Source organism: Myotis daubentonii, chromosome 4 (assembly GCF_963259705.1).
Source record: "Myotis daubentonii chromosome 4, mMyoDau2.1, whole genome shotgun sequence".
Lineage (NCBI taxonomy): Eukaryota > Metazoa > Chordata > Mammalia > Chiroptera > Vespertilionidae > Myotis > Myotis daubentonii.
In genome coordinates this window covers 61,005,716-61,023,368 of record NC_081843.1, presented here as the reverse complement: position 1 = coordinate 61,023,368, position 17,653 = coordinate 61,005,716, and the positions used below count along the sequence as shown (strand labels likewise).

Below are 17,653 nucleotides of genomic sequence, written 5' to 3'. Positions count from 1 at the left end.
AGGAAGAGTATGGAGCACAAATACGGCAGCATAAGGTAAGGGCCAGTAGAACTGGCTGAACAAATCCTAGTTAGGGGCTGGGGAGGAAGCATCTGTCACTTCCCAGGTGGCCTCCTGGAGGTGACATTTGCCTTGTGAGAGGTTTACACATGACACACATTGAGAGAGATGTACTGCATATAGAGTGGCAGCCTCAGTAAAGGTGAGGAAATGCTGGCTCACCTGGAAATGGGAGTTTCCCCAATTAGCCTGAAGCATGGAGCAAGTGAAGGGCAATCTGAAAAGGAAAACCTAAAAACATTAAAAATGCCTTCCCCCACTCAGCAGATATTTATCGAGGGTCTCTTATATGCCGGACTCTTCCCGGGGCTCTGGGTATGGAGCGGTGAGCAAAGCAGACAAATTCCCTGCCAGCAAGGAGCTTATGTCCCATTGGGGAGACAGACAAAAGCAATGAAGACTTACACAGTGAAGTGTCAGGAATTGGTAAATGTGGAGATGAAAAGTAAAGCAGGCTAAGGAGACAGCCCCTGGGTGGAGGCTGGGGTGGACTTAGGGAGGAGTGCTGCTGTTTAGACAGAGCCAACAAGGACAGCTTCTCTGAGCAAGAGGTGGTTGGGAAGACCAGGATGACATGAGAGAGTGAGGTATGTGAATTCCCTAAGTAACACGCATCCCAAAGCTTATTCTATTATCAGGGAAAAAAGAGTTAGAAACCCCTCTGGTGAGAAATAGTTTTAGATAATAAGCTATGAAGTCACCTGGATCCTACTCAACTTTTTCTTCTAGGAGTCCATAGATCAATATGATCACCTTGGTTCCTCACTCTCCGTCATCACTTCTGTCCTCAGGGGCAGGGGAGAATCCTGAGAACTCACAGACACACAGACAGATACACACAACTAGGCTGGGTCCTGTGAAAAGGAACGCTGCAGAACTACCACCACTCTCTCTCTCTCCCTCTCCCGTCCTCTCTCTAAAATCAATAAAAACATCTCTTTAAAAACACGCACACTCAAGCTGGGTTCTGAATGCTTACACGTGGGGATAAGAAATGGGAAAGAAAAAGCAGCCGGAGCAGCAGCCGAAAAGCTAGGTGCCTACCCTGACTTGCTGTGGTGTGGCTCTTGCTCTGAAGCCACTAGCTAGTTCCTCCTGCTTTCCGAACAAAAGCTATTGTGCTAAGCCCGTTTATATCTATGTGATGGTGAACCAGCTAGTGCTGTGAACAGGAAGTAGCCAACGTTCTGAGACTTATGAAATAGAAAGTGAAAGCAAAAATAAGTCCCCCTCCATTCAAATCTGCAACAACGTGGCTTAAGGTAACCTTTAACGTTTCTCTTGAATTTGTCTTTAAATCAGAATTTTCAGTGAGGCTAACGGCCAGAAATGAAGGCATAAAACTTCTGTACTGAGGAAGTCTTGCCACTGAAGGCGAGGCTCTGGAAAAAGGGGGTGAATCTGGCACTACTGTGTTGGAAAGTATGTGCTTAAAGGTGGGGCTTGATTTAAGAATCTTCTGCTTAACTCACTCACTCTCTTTTGGAGACTGTTTAGCCTTTCCCCGCCTTTGTTTCAATACTTGCACCTCCAATCCCAGGATGTTTTGTTCACTGTAATGCTACTGAAACTAAAGTGCAATATAATGGAAAAGTCCGTGAGATCAAGGATCCAAGAGCTGTATTTTGGTCTTGATTCTGCTTCAAACTTCCTGTGTGATTTTAGGAAAGTCACCTTATCTGGGGACTAAGGACTTGTGTTATCTAGGATTTAAAGTCTTCACCAGTTCTAAAGTTAAATACTATATGAGTAAATACCAAGGCCTTTCTCTCCCTCTTACAGGAAAAAAAAAATGCACCTTTCTTGGAGTGTGTTTGCTACAAATTGGGGCAGCACTACTTCTTAATTTAGGCCAGAGAATGCAAGTTATAATATCCAAAATAATAATTTAATATTTAACATGCATTACATGCTTCCTATATGCTAGTAGCTGTGCTGTGCTAAATTCTTCAATTAATCCTCCCATTGTGAGGATGGTGTAATTATTGCATTATTTTATAGGTGAGGAAACTAATGCTCAAAAAATCAGAAATTTGTCCCAGCTCACACAGGTAAGTACGGCAGAGCTAGTATTAGAATCCAGGCATCCTGATTCCCAAACCTAGAACCTAACAAATAAGCAATTTCATTTTTCAAAATATCAGAAATCCAAGCTAATAGACGGGTTTTGGTTTTATGTATCAGAGGTTTCTGGAACATTGAGATTTGGTAGCCATAATTTAATACTTGTCAAAAAAAATAATTTAACCATTATTTTATTCTTCTTTGTCTTCGTTCATTTAACAATACCTATTGATCTGCATTAATATTTCAAATTGGAAAAATGAAGTAATTGATCAGATAACTAATTCTAAGGAACTTGTTAATAATGAAAAAGGAAATAAACCATTCATGGGTTTAAGTTGAAGCAGGGAGGAAGCAGGGAGAGGCAGGTGGCAGGGCGGGAGTTGGTATATTAACTATACTGCCCTAATTTTATATGTTGGATAGCTATACCCTTCTAATAAGAGGAAATCATCTTAGTTCTGCTTACAGAGGCAGTGAATTCAGTTTAATTTGTGTTTTCAGAGGTAGCCTAAAATGCAGAGGACAAAAACAATTTTTTAATAATGTCAGAATATTATAAACTCAAATTGTATTTCCATAGCTTTGGATATATTGGAAATAATCCAAGGGTAAATGTCTAGCTTGACCAGCATCTTTTATATCAATAGCCATAGAATAAGGAAGGCGATTCAGATGTGCATGAAAGAGGCAAAGTTCAATGCCATTAATAGTAATATCTGGTATCCAAAGAATATACTCTTTGACACTTAGAAAAAGAAATAGAAACACCTGTGTAGTTCACTTTCAGGTGTTCAAGATACTCTTAGGATGATGTAGCCAAATGTGAGAAGCATTCACCAGGCAATGTATTTACACATTTACTTCCTTCTGCTCATTATGCTGAAATGCAGAGGGCATTTGTTCCATACAATTTCAAGGCAGAGGCCTTTCATTAGAGTTCTAAAAAATTTGTGTTTGTCATATAACCAGATAATAGCTCAATTTCTACTTTATTTTGTGGGTATTTGGCCTGATTCTGACAGCGAGCAGGTTTTCCCTATTCCCATATATCCTTTTAATTTTTTAAGGTTTACTTATGAGCTGAAATCTTTTTTCATGCTAATAATGTTTTATTTTCTTCTAGATTAAATCAATGTAATAAAACATTGTTCAAATCCTATGTGAAACAACTGGAGCCGATATAGTGCTATGAAGAACTACGAGAGTTAGCCTGGAGAGCAACGTATCTTCTAGAGAATAGATTTGACATTCCACTCTTCTGCAATGGTTAATTCACACAGAAAACTAATATTTAATGTTTACATAGGATTTTACTGTACAGCAATCATCTTACCTAAAATATGCATTTGTTCTCGGTTCTCAATGCCATCTAGTGATCAGTTCAATCAGGTGCCTGGGGCTTTCCCAGAGGCCACCAATGGAGAACCATTTCCTTGGCATGAGCTAAGGCTCCCCAACACGGTCATTCCCCTCCACTATGACCTTTTTGTCCATCCAAACCTCACCTCCCTGGACTTCGCTGCATCTGAGAAGATTGAAGTCTTAGTCAGAGATGCCACCCAATTTATCATCTTACACAGCAGAGATCATGAAATCATGAATGCCACCCTTCATTCAGAGGAAGATTTGAGATATAGGAAGCCGGGGAGACAGCTGGATGTTTTGAGTTATCCTGCTCACGAGCAAATTGCTCTGCTGGTTCCAGAGACACTTATGGCTGACCTGAAATACTATGTGGCCATTGACTTTCAGGGCAAGTTAGCTGATGGCTTTGAAGGGTTTTATAAAAGCACGTACAGAACTCTTGGTGGTGAAATAAGGTAAGATGTCGCTCCAGCTGTTTGCAGTCTCTCATGATACTTTCCTTATGTGTTAGACCTCTTTGCGAAGAGCATGTTTCAGCAATCATTTGTGAAAAGCCCAATAAACGGTGGGAAAGGAAGCAGAAGGAGAAGCTCTGTCGTTTCTTAAGGAAATGGCAGTAAAGCTGGGAAGGAAGAATGCAGAGGCATAAACTGCTGGAGGGAGACTAGCTGGGAGGAGAAGCCGGTGTGTTTGCGATAAGACAGACATGTTTATGTTCTGCAGGAAAGGATGCTCAGTGCAGAGAGCTGAAATAGGGAAGGATCAAAGGAGGTGAGCCTTCATCTGGGACCAGAAGGGAATGTGAGATGTGGCCAGAGAGAGAGGAAATGAAATGCAGTTTACCTAGGAACCAGCATGACTCAAATGCAGGAGGCAGGAGGCAGGAGCAAATATGTTTGGAGAACTGAGAAATATTGTTCATTTAATCACCTCATGTTGACTGGCTACATGCTTTATGCCTGGCACTGTTCTAGACACTGAATCCATAGTGGTGAGATATGAATGAGGTGATAAATGTTATGAAGGCAACAAACAAGGTGCCGTAATAGAGAGTAAGTCTAGCTTGGAGTTAGCTGAGTGGTCAGGGAAGTCCCTGTCAACGAGGTGCATTTAAACTGAGATCTGACTATTTTTTAAAAAGGACACAATCATGAAGGTGTAATAGAGCACAGTGTCCCCAGAAAAGGGAACAGCAAGTGCAAAGTGGGACAGACTGAGAAAAGAAGGCGAGTGTGGCTTGAAGAGCATGAGCAAGAGAGAGAAGTAGAGTTGAAAGGGGTGACATCACTTAGTGCCTCTTGTGAGGCGTTTACTCTAGTGCAGTGGAGCTCACTGGAACGTTCTGACCTGATCTTTGCTTATAAAGTTCAAGTGTATGTGGAGGATCCATTATAGGGAGGAAAAAGTAGGAGAAGAGCAATCATTTAGAAGGACATTGCAGTAGTTCAGGCAAGAAATGGTGGCTCGGGCCAGGCTAGAGGTGGTGCCTTATGGAGTAAGTGATTGAACTTGGCATTTCTTTTGGAGGATAAAACAGACAGAATTTGCTAGAGGTAAGTGAAAGAGGTAAGGGAAAGAGAGGATAATTTGTTTGTCCAGAGCTGGGTCATCTGGGAGGGAAGAAGAGCCTGGCTCTCCCACCCTTTATCAGTTGCGTTCAGCTGCCAGTTAGAGGAACCCAAATACAGTGGCTCAACACATAGGGGGTTAATTTTCTCGTGGGGAAAAAAAAATAGAAATCCCAAAGTAGGGCAGCTCAGGCTTGTTACAGTGCTTCTCGGTGTTATCCAGAACTCAAACTCCTTCCATTTTTCTGCTCAGCCTCCCTTGGCATATGGCTCCCTTCCTAATACAAGATGACTTGGGCACCTCTGGCCTTCAAGTCCACATTCCAGGCAGGAAAAAGGGGAAGTGGGAGAGAGAAAGCAGAAAGTAGCATTCCAGCTGAATCTGACTCCTTTCACAGAGCTTTCCCACCCGGTGACTTCAACTAGGTCAGGAATCATATGCCTACCAAGTTGCAAGGGAGTCTAAAGGGACATTGCCTCCCGGAACAAAATCAGGATTCTGATGGAATTGCAGAAGGGGAATATGTTAATAGGCAACTTTAGTAGCATCTGCCACATACCTGCTTTTCCCTCCCCCACCTTAGGTACTCATTGCCCTCTGGGGGCTCATGCACCCACCCCAGAGGCCTAGCAGTCCCCTTAGAACAGCCTTCCCCAGGCCCAGCTCTTTCCCCCGCTCCCCTGGGGATGCTTCCCCTCATTGCAGCCTCAATTCTGAGGCCTGTTCTCAGGTCCAGTGTTGTGCTGGATAAAAAACTCAGCAACTTCTTTCCACTAGGGCGCCATGTGAAGCCTTTTCTTAAATGTGTTCAAGTGACCATGGCCCTACCCAAAGAAGATACTTTTTAAGGATATCATTTTGGGAGACCTGGGAGACTAGAGGGGGGCATTTTTTTTGGAGTAAGAGCTGGAGGACTTCCAGAATGCCTCCCAGAATTAGCTGCAGGCTATTTCTGACTCTTATTATGATTATCCTGATAGCGTCTCCTTTATAGTCTGACTTATATAATTTCAGGCATTATCCAGGTGGTGTGATATAGAGATTTGTCTATGCTATAGCTCCTTGCCTCCAGTCGGGGGGAAACTTGAAGGTGGAGTTTCCTTTCCAGAGCTCCTGGGGATCAGGCTGAAGCTGGGACGTGGCCTGGCTTCTTCCCCTTCCCTGTCCTGCTTTTCTCACTCCCTTTTCTTTTGGAAGAATTTTCTTAATAAATCACATCTGCTTCCTGGGAACACATCCTAAGTCATGACCCACAATTAGTCATATGTCTGGTTGAGATCCCAACAGGTTTAGAGATGGTACTGACCTACTAATTTCCTAGTCAATTTTGACCTCAAATTGACTAGACATGCATGCTTCTCTCAACCACTTACGAGCTAAGGATCCAGGTAAGGTCACGCCAATTCTCTGAGCCTTAAATCCTTGTCTGCTAGGAGAATGGAGGAGATCCTGTAAGTGGAGTGCCCAGCACCAGGCATTATTCACAATTGGCAGCCACTTAACTAAAAGTTACCCTCGTTTATTTGGGGGGGGGGGGGAATAAAGCCTGGATTCTCAAAAATTATAGCTTGAGAAATCAAATATGTCACTTCCAGGATTGTTCTGAAGGCACAAATTCCTTTCTGTCTTGGTCTCACTTATGTATTCTGGCTGGGGGTGGTTCTCTTCACAGAACAATCGCAGTGACAGATTTTGAGCCAACCGATGCACGAATGGCGTTCCCTTGCTTTGATGAACCCTTGTTCAAAGCCAACTTTTCAATCAAGATAAGAAGAGAGAGCAGACACATCGCACTATCCAACATGCCAAAGGTATTGCCACTTACAGAAACATCGGGGAATTATTCTCAAGTTGAGCCTTTGTCCTTGCTGTGTTGCTTTTTAAAATATTTTCTTTTTTTTCAAGACTTACAGTATTAATTTGTTTTATTGTACATATTATTTAATAACCCCAATCCTTCTAGATTTTAACATTGTTTTGTTTGGGGCATTGTTACACCAGAAGCTTTTTAACAAAACAAAACAAAGTGATTTACAGTTTCTTTATGTTCGTATGGAAACGTTCTTTTAAATCAGTGTTACTTGGCCGGAGACAAAATTCAGAATCAAGTAGAGCAGTACTTCTCAAACTTTAATGTTCACATGAATCATCTGAGAACCTTGTTAAAATTCAGATTCGGATTCAGTCAGTCTTATGGTGAGGGAGGCCCCAGATTCTGTCTTGTTAACAAGCTCCCAGGTGACGGATGCCACTGCTGCTGGGCCAGGGACCGCATTTGAATGGCAAAGATGGAGAGACCCCTGCCCCAAATATTCTGACCTAGACTTCTGTGGTGGAACTTACAAATCCGTTTTCATTTTTATAAGTCGCAGTGGTAGTTCTTAAAATCATTTATAAAAATTATTTATTGTGGTTATACACTTTTTTAATTTGAAAGAGACCTTTTATTTGGCTTGTATTTGTACTCAAAATGCAGAGACTCTGAAAGACACAGTGGACCTGAGCTAATTTGGTATTTCCTCACTAATGCTGTGCTTGCCATTTGCGTTGTTGAACAAAATGTGAAATGTTTCCCCACCCTGGTTTGTAATGTAGGGCAAAGGTAGAGGCTCTCCTGACAGTGCTTCAGCGGAAGGGGCAGCACAGAAAGCAGCCGGCTCAGGGCCCTCCCGCTGCCCTCTCGGCCCTGAACAGTGGCTGGACTCATGGGTGAAGGGGAGAAATGAGTTCACAAGCTAGACACTGAACTTCCCAGACTTCTATTTAAATAGAAAAAAAGATATTTGCTCTGAAATACTGGCAGCACAGATCCAGGGGAACATTGCACTTAACACACATCCTATAGCTTTTCCACGACTGTGAAGACAGCAACTTAATTAGCCCTCTCATTTTCAGGTAGAAATGCTTGCAAAGCATAGTGCAGTCTCTTTCCTGGCAGCTTTTTATTGATATGTTTTATATATGAATAACTATGGAGGCTAAAGTAAAAACAGAGTCCATAAAGCCTTTTCATTAAAGTGTGACACAAACATAAACTGCCTATTTGTTAAATCAGAGTTTAAATTTTCTATTTTTAGAAACCTCCAGTAACTTCTCATATTTAAGAAAAATAAGTGAATGCTTTAAAATATTTCCTACAACCCTTGAATCTTTGCATTGCCTCAGTTGACTAGACCAGTTCTCTGGATCGTGCCATTTTCAGCAAATATTTGCTTAACATTCTGCTCCTCACTGCCATGCCCAACAAGTGTAGCCAAGAAAAAAAGGCGACCAAAAGTAATACCACAATCATACTCTCTGGATAATAACAGTGACAGCACTTAATATGGGTTATGGTCCAGTGGGAAGAAGCAACAAATACTAAGTTCTCGATTTGTTTAATTAAGAATACAAGATTTAAGGGAAGTGAGGAGGCCAGCCAAGCACTGGTAGAGGCAGCTTATCTTTGGGGCATTTCTTTGTCCTCTTCATTCCTTAAAGGAGCACACACCTGCTGGTGACACTTGCTGTGCAAGTAGAGTCCTGCCAGTGTTGAGAAAACAGCTAACCCCTCATCTAGCAACAAGTGTTTTATGCTTGAAACTTACATGCCCATCCTGGATGAACTTATACTAACACCCAGACACTTCCACGTAAGGCAATGTTAATCTATGAGTCACTCCACATTCCTGAACAAAACTCAGCCTCCAGGGGGTACATCTTTATCTGAGGGAAAACTCAGAGGGAATGCCCATCTGTCTCCTACACATCATTGCTACCAGCTGTCTGGAGACACGGTCGCTCACTTCCCCATAGTACCACAGCCTTGCCCCCTCTTTCCCTCACCCCTCCACACACCCGACTAAATGGTTTTGCTGCCGAGTTTGGTCAGAAGACTACAGTCAATGCCTTCTCTCTGGCCCCCTCTTCCATAACCCTCTTTTTTTTTGCTAGGAGTATGTATCCATAGAACTCTACTTGCATCAGACTCATAAAGAGATTATTATTGAGCAAAATGAATTTGCTGGAAAGAAGTAATTACATCCCAGAATATATTGCTAATTTTCTTAGAGTATGTGGTCAGTGTCTTCTGCTTTATAGGAACTTAGGAACTGAATGCTTTGATAGAAATATGTAGAATTAAATTATGTAGAATTTAATAGCACAAACATTTGTCATCGAAGTAGGCTAGGCAGTTTATGGTAATATTTCAAGCTATTGTCTCTTGCCAAAGCAAACTATAATCTTAACCAAAACACATAAAACATGCTCAAGAAGGCCTGGTTAGCACGGCCCCAAGCCTGACACCTTGCAAAGAGGGGTAGAAGGTATGAGGAGGGGAGCAAGCTAGCCCAAGAGTTGTCACCAATTTGAAGAAAGTGGTATTTTCAGATTACTGAATCTGACCCATTCAGTATTTAGGGGTATTGTACCATATTGGAGATCATTTCTGGGACTAGCTCTTCAGTGCAAATAAAGATAGAACTCAGTAATTATTCAGTGAATTTGAGAGATGCAGCTGACGAGTCTGTAGGCTTAAAACTTTTGCTTCCTCAGTACATAGACAGGAGCTTAAATTACTAATGACCTCCTTGGCCTGACTGCTTTCGTTGTGAAATCAATGAAGCAAAGATAAAAATAAGACTGTGACTAAAGCTGTCACACAGCGAGGTGAAAGAATGAGCAATGCCTTTGGAGTCACACCACACGGTCACATCCACATCTTGGTCTTGCTGTGGAACTTGCCTTGTGATCTTGGGCAATTCAGTTCATATTTTTGAGACTCTGTTTCCTCACTTGTGAAATAACACCTACCACACACACACACACACACACACACACACACGCACACACACGCACACACGATAACAGGATTAAAAGATAATGCAAATCATTTAGCACAGTTTTGCTTCCCATTTCCTTCTGCAACAGAGATTTACTTATTATATAACAAGGGAAAGGGGGCCATTCTCTGGTATTTTTCCTTAGAAGTGCAGAACTTGAATTTATGGCAATTTGGAGATTATTGCATTTCAAGAAAGTAGGAGCATCTAAGCTGCTATTATGCTCTCAAGCAATATAAGCAAATTCATTTTCAAGCAAATAAGACTGGCATACATTTTAGGATCTCAAAATTAGTGCAATGTATCTTCAGGAAAGTCCAGGGATAAGAAAATAAAGGGAGGAGAGACCACAGAATGCTACTCCCTCCTAAAAGGGCATCAGGTCCTTCAGAGTGTCAGGCTCTCCTCTGACTTACCTGGCTTACGTCATAGGCATTGGTGTAAAATACTCCATTCAAATACTGATTCTTTCCCTTCCTGTAGGTTAGGACGATTGAACTTGAAGGAGGCCTCTTGGAAGATCATTTTGAAACTACTGTAAAAATGAGTACATACCTTGTAGCCTACATAGTTTGTGATTTCAAGTCTGTGAGTGGGACAACCTCATCAGGGGTCAAGGTGAGATTGAGATCTAATTTCATACACAGCACAGAATAGTGTACTGAGCACAATGAACTTTTCTTTATTTTCTTAAGCTTTGTTCCTTATTATCAAAGTATCATGCTTATCTTACAAACAAGAAATAGGTAAAAATAATAATAATAATAAATTACCCATAATTCCATTACTAGGATATAATTACTGATAATGTTAATGTTTACCTTCCAACTACTTTCTATATGTGTGTCAGTATATGACAGTATCCTATCTAATAAAGACAGCATATGCAATTAGTACTAAGTCACAAAGATGGCGGCGCCCATAGCCACAAGATGGTGGTGCCCAGTCCTTTCAGCCCTGCTGGAGTCCCCCAGTCCTTTCAGCCCCGCCAGGGGTGGCAGGCCCGAGGTGCGGCCGGACCCGCCCTCAGCCCCCAGCCGCCCAGGACTGGCCCGAGGTGCAGGCAAGCCTCGGATGTCAGCTGCCCAGCCACCCAGGGTGGGCCCGAGACATAGGCAAGCCTCAGATGGAGGCTGCCCAGCTGCCCAGGGCCGCCTGAGGCTCAGGTAACCAGGGCTGGCCGAGGCTTGCTATGCTGGTAGTGGCAGCAGCAGAGGTGTGATGGGGGCGTCGCCTTCCCCTGATGGCCGGGTTGCCTCCCACCCCTGAAGGCTCCGGGACTGTGAGCAGGCAGGGCTGAGAGACCCCCCCATCCAGTGCATGAATTTTCATGCACCAGGCCTCTAAAATATATATATTAACAGTATATCCTGTATATACACTTTGTATAAAATAATATGTGACTATTTTAACTCAATCTTTACCACAATATGCAATAAAAATTGAATGCCATTAAATATTTTTCTGTAAAACTATATTAATAATTGCTTAGTACTATACCTCATAGAGGTACCATAAAATTTTTTTAATCAGCACCTTATTTCAGGACATTCACATTGTTTCCAATTATTTTTCTCAATGAAAGAAACTCTTCATAATTTTTAGAGTCTTCATTGTTTGCAAAAATTTACAATACCCAATATTTATTTTTATATAAGTTTTGCAAACATCAATAGACACATTAAAATAAACAAGAACTCCTTACCCCGAGGAACCAAATGATTGACATAAAAACATATTCAAAGAACCATAAAATAATAATGCTTATGAAAAATAGCCATAAAATGTCTATACCATGGCTATTACAATTCGCATACAAATGACACCTATGGAAATGTAGATAAATTATGCACCATGTATCTGCACACACATCAGGGCATCTCTGCACATAGGCCTGTGTGTGCACAGCTATAGACACGTGAGCGATAAGATGGTGCTTTAGTTCACAGCACAGGTTGCTGTCAGCTTCCTTGGACTCCTATCCCAGGTCTATAGATTCTACATGGGTGACTTGGAGCAAGTTACTTAATTTCCAGGGAGATAATAGCAGCTACTTCGTAATGTTATTGAGAGGATTAATTTATATTTACATGTACATTTTTAACACAGTGCCTGGTAATCCATCAAAACATGGCAGCCATGAACATATCCTTCCTATAAAAGTTCTCAGGAACTTCAGTTAGTTCAGAGCATGAAAGCAGATAATGAAATGAAAGTAGTACTATGCTTGAAACCCAAGAAAATCAGAAACTAACTTTATTTTTTCTACTTAATGGCTATTTGCTTTGAGGGGAGTCAATGAACATATTTGTCATTTTTTAGTTTAAAGTAAACTAGACTAGGAAGGGGATCCAAAAAGTTCTTAAAGGCTTTTCCACCTCATAAAACTGTTTTATTTGAATTGTGCTAATCATAACTTTGGAAGGCTAGTTTTAAGTGTACATGATACTGATGAGCTCAAGTGGACTCTCATGACATAATAGGTTAGCAGAGCTTGAAATGTACAATTAGCACCTAGGGAATGAATTGTCATGAAAGATGCAGGGTTGTTTATAATTTTCACGAGTGGCTTTTGCTTTAATACTTTACAGAATATCGGATCCCCTATTGACAACATGCTTTAATGGTATTTTCAATAATTTCTTGAGACATGCAGTTTGCTTTTCTTTGGATAAGGTTTGTTAGGAATGGTATCATGCCAAGGATCTGTCATTCAAAGACCACTCTTTCTGACCAACATTTTGCAGGTGTCCATCTATGCTTCCCCAGACAAATGGAGTCAAACTCATTATGCTTTGGAGGCATCATTGAAGCTACTTGATTTTTATGAACGTTACTTTGATATCTACTATCCACTTCCAAAACTGGGTAGGTGTCTTTATTTTTGCTTATAGAATTTGCTTTGAGTCCTTCCCCCTTTAGATGTAATTTAAATGAGCACTCAGGAAGTTAGTTAGTACAGGAAGCAATAATTTGTACCTCAGAGAGGGTCCTTGAGTGTAGAAAAGTATTTACGAAAAGCCTAAGTAGTGTGGATAATTCCTCTATTCTTTTATCAGGTTTAAAATTAAAATAGCTGCATTCCATATTGGGTTTAATTTGGTGAATTCTCTGGAGTTCATTTTTTTTTCTATACCATATTTGTAAAAGACCAGCAATGTTTCATAAAAGTTGCCACAGATTTATGTAAACAGCTGAAAATTGTCCCTTCATCTCTTATCTGTAGTGTAATTGAGGCTAGAAAATAAGAAAGACTGTGGTACAGATTTTTAAAAAATACTTGGAGGAGATAGATAATTTGCATGTGGTAGTAGACCTTTATGTAAGAAAATACAGTCAATCTTGGTTTTAATTTTCTATCTTAAAAAATAAGATAGAAATATCGTAATATTGCAGAACATATAAAAACTATGATTTAATTTTGTAGCTTATATAGATTACTTTTTAAGAGTTTCTGACAGTGACAAAACATTTATTTCCTTTGGGACGTTAGGAAATATTCCTTCTTATATCCTTCTCCTTTCCCCACAACCTACATTCAAGTTTTTTTTAGAGAAGATAAAAGGGAATATTAAAATACACCAGGAGCGTATAACTATAGTTACTGAATCTCACTGTATTATTAGAGTGTGGATTCTATATATCCCTTAGCATACCCCTTAGCACAGATATACTAACTTCAGTTACCCACAATCCACTGCTCTCCTCTATGTCAAAAGTCAAGGAAAGATTAAATAACAGCAATCAACAATCTGATGTTGTTCTTGAAAAATGCAACCTTGAAGAGTATATGAAATGTATTTTAAAGCTAACTGAAAAGAAGCATGCAGCTTAAAAAAATAGAGCTAATTTAAGTGTCTCTAATGGCTTTGAGAAATAATCCAACTAATAGAAAATCAACAGTACAATTTAGAAAAGGAGTCATTTCCACATTTGAAGTGCTAATTGAATACCGATCTTTACTAGTGACAATTTAGTTTCTTATTTTGTTATAAGTATTTGTTTTTATACACTGGAATTAACTAGTACTAATTCCAGACAATGCAATTTAAACCAATGACGTGGTTCATTACAAACTTAAAAAAATTATCTTTCTTTTCAGCTGAACAGTACTTCTTCCAAAATGTCATGGCAAAATAAAAAAAATCAAGATCAAATATTAGCCAGAAATTTTAAATTTCTAACTTACATGAAGTCACCGGCAAAAGATGCATACACACACACATACACACACACACATACACACACACACACATACACATACCCTTCCTCCCCCACCCATGACTTAGTTAAGAGGTAGAGAAAATATCAATGTTGAGAGGAAATTGAGGTAAAAACTTTTTGAAAAAAAACAATGGTTAATGTCAATAGGGTACTTCAACTGCAACTAAAACTATATTGATAAAATATATTCTACTTGACATGGGCACTGATTATTTTTAGTGCAACTGCAAGACACTATGTCAATGTTAAGATATTCTTGATGTTTTTAGAAAGTCTGCTATGTATACTGCAAGGATCATAATGTATTTGAGGAGGAAGCAAATCCCACTTCTGGTATGGAAGCCATAATGATCAAGTATGGTTGTTCTTATGTTTTAGATCTAGTTGCGATTCCTGACTTTGGATCTGGAGCCATGGAAAATTGGGGCCTCATCACATATAGAGAGACATCACTGCTCTTTGATCCAAAGACCTCTTCTGCTTTTGATAAACTATGGGTCACCAGAGTCATAGCCCATGAATTAGCACACCAGGTACTTGGTACTCATGACATTTTCTTAGTATCAGTCCAAAAGAGCATTATGCAGGACACCACCAATCTTCCTAAAACAGCATAAAATTGTATTATTTTATCTCTAGAGGGGACCTTATGGATTACCAAACTAGACACAATATGTCAAGTAGCAGAGGGCTACAGCTCTAGACTATGGGACTCATACAGAAAATTTATCATGAGAGAAGTGATTGCTTTATTTGTCTAAAATCCTTCAGGGTAGACCCTCCAAATGTCATTTAATAGCGAAGGGTGGCAACTATGCAAATTCATAGAACACAGAATTGGAAACCCTCCAAAAAATATTAAATATATTTTTCTTATAGCCTTAGTACTGTGACATTCCAAAATCAAGCTTCTTGAAACTGTGAGGATTACAGATGTCTGTTCCTGTCGTATAGTAGGCCCTCAATTAGTGTAAGTTATTAATGATGATGACAATGCCCACTACTACTGCTACCATTACTTGCAGAGTAAGATTTCCAAGGCCCACTTATTGACACTGTCTTACATACAAATATGGAGCCAAAAAACTAATACTATAGATATTAGAGACCATTTCTACTCTATTTATTTCTGAAAATCCCCAGTAGCACAGTGAATTATTTAGAGCCCTAGAAATTCTCTTTCACCATGTAGGTAAATATCATGACAATATAGAATCTGGTAATTTCTCTTCTTTTTAATTTTTAAGTTTACCTTTTATTATCATCCTAATAATGTCTTTTGTTTTTTTTTAAGCAGTGAACTAAATACCCAGTTACATAGGAGCCATGCTCTGCACTGCACTATATGGGCAGCTTTCTCAGATTCAGGATCTCCCCGCTGGTCCATCATAGAGATTTTGGATATTCGTCACTGGTAGCTCTAAAGCACTTAACTGAGCCTAGAGATTCCTAATCTTTCTACCCAGTGTTCATAGGGAAATGGTCGGAGAGCTCTAGCTCTTCAGCTCCAGGCTCCCTCTGAGTTTTCCTTTAATAGCTTTTCTTTTGTGGAAATGCAGAGTGTATGGATAGATAAAGCAGCAGGCTGCACTAGAATTTTTTGGCTTGACTATTCTGTCTCCATATTGACCGTGTCACTCCTCTGTGAAAAACCCTGGTAAAAAACTCCCAGTGCCAACTGGGTGAGTCAAGGGACCCCAGAATGGCATACAAGGTCCCCATGACAGCCCCTCTCCACCTCTCCAGCCTCATCTCTTACGGACACCCTAAGTTTACCCATCCCAGACCACTGCCATTTCCTGAACATGCTAGGTTGTGTTGCTCCTCTATGAGTTTGTTACTACTGATCTGCCCAGAGCACACACCACTCCCAACATACCCAAGACCACTTGCAAGACTCAGGAAATGAATCATTTCCTAACTAATCTACAAACTCTCCAAGCAGAACTGATTCTTTCCTGCTGGAACCCTCTGTCCCTGTACAGACATGGATCATGGCACCCTAATGCTTTATTGCATTATTTGTCTGCTGGTTGACCTCCATCATTTGTAATGAGACAGAGGCTGTATTATATGTAATCACATTTCTAATATATGGCTTGGTACCAGGAACATAGTTTATCAATAGATACTCGCTGAATGAATAAGCAAACTACTCTTGCTAACTAAAAAAAGTGGCCAGAATCAGCTCAACCTGTATTTCTCATATTCATCATTTCTATAACTGAGGAAACACCACCTGTCCCTTCTCACAAATGTCCTCGGGAAGATTGGTGCCCACTTGCAAAATGATCTGAGGGTCATCAAAAAAGGAATAGAGCTCAAACATTTTCTAAAAGCTACAGATGTAGCTGTTCTCTATAACTGTATCAAGGCTCTTCTGGATCTTAAAATCTTTTAGTTTCCCATCTTCCTGGAGATGGCAATCCTAAAATAGATAAACTAGATGCACTGTATCGGGTATATAGGCTAAATAAATAAATAAAATATAAAAGGACACAAAAATAGAGATATTTAAAACTACAGATCAAAGATAGGTCAATGGTAGAATTCTATTTAGATTATCCTTATACATCTTTTTTATTTTATGTACACAGTTAAAATCTTAGACCTTTATTCACTTTAGTGGCCAAGTTAATCCCTGGAAATGTCAGGGCAGAGGTTAACACCAAATATGCTCATCAGTAATACTAAGTAACAATTTGAATGTCCTAAATGAATTCTTAGGATCCTCTTAAGTACCTACTACTTAAGTAAAGAGGTAACTTCACCAAGGATATTTTGACTTATATTTTTCCTTAGACCATCACCATATATCAAAGATAAGCTGAGATTATAGTTGTGCAAGACACAAACAGCCCCCCCAAAACAATATGTTTTATTTTCTTCCAGAATCTAATAGCTAAGAAGTATTCAAAGGATAGGATGAAAATTGGAGAGTTGGAAGCAATGGAAACAAAAAAGAAAAGTGAAGCAAACAAAAATGTGGTAGTGAGACAAAAAGGCAGGGAACTCAGTTGAATAACACTAGTGAGTCGCAAGAAATTTTAAAACATGCAAAGCCTGACTATTTAGTCAGGGGCACTGACCTCTTCTCCCTTAGATGATCAAATTAAAGAGTGACGACAACCAATACAATAGCTGTCAGGTCTGAATGAATCAAAATTATACCTATTTTTTGTCAGATTGGCAAAAAATATATTTTGTGTGTGCCACGGGATTTTAATTATTTTATATTGCCATGAGATGAAACAGGTAGAAGGAAATTGTTCAGAAAGAAAAGGGTAGCTAAGATAGAGGAAAGGCCTTCTTTACTAAAAGGAGGAAATTGGCATCCATTATATTTTTTACTACAGTTAGCAATTACCTGTATTTTTTGACTTTGAATAACATGGAGTTTTTACCTCCTAGTGGTTTGGCAACCTGGTTACAATGGAATGGTGGAATGACATTTGGCTCAATGAGGGTTTTGCAAAGTACATGGAACTCATCTCTGTTAATGCTACATATCCAGAGCTACAATTCGTAAGTTCACAGTTTTGTAC

At 39.9% G+C, this 17,653-nt stretch overlaps 1 protein-coding gene across 1 annotated transcript in view; it reads left to right on the top strand.

Moving 5' to 3' along the window:
- The first annotated feature begins 1,222 nt into the window (after window positions 1-1,222).
- The window catches only part of ERAP2 (endoplasmic reticulum aminopeptidase 2), a 39,536-nt gene continuing 23,105 nt past the window's right edge, over window positions 1,223-17,653 (top strand). The window contains exons 1-7 of the mRNA XM_059694036.1: window positions 1,223-1,322; window positions 3,251-3,947; window positions 6,734-6,872; window positions 10,368-10,502; window positions 12,632-12,752; window positions 14,487-14,641; window positions 17,520-17,633. Of these exons, the coding sequence (XP_059550019.1) occupies window positions 3,391-3,947; window positions 6,734-6,872; window positions 10,368-10,502; window positions 12,632-12,752; window positions 14,487-14,641; window positions 17,520-17,633 (1,221 nt within the window). The 5' untranslated portion in view covers window positions 1,223-1,322; window positions 3,251-3,390. The remainder of the gene's footprint in view (window positions 1,323-3,250; window positions 3,948-6,733; window positions 6,873-10,367; window positions 10,503-12,631; window positions 12,753-14,486; window positions 14,642-17,519; window positions 17,634-17,653) is intronic.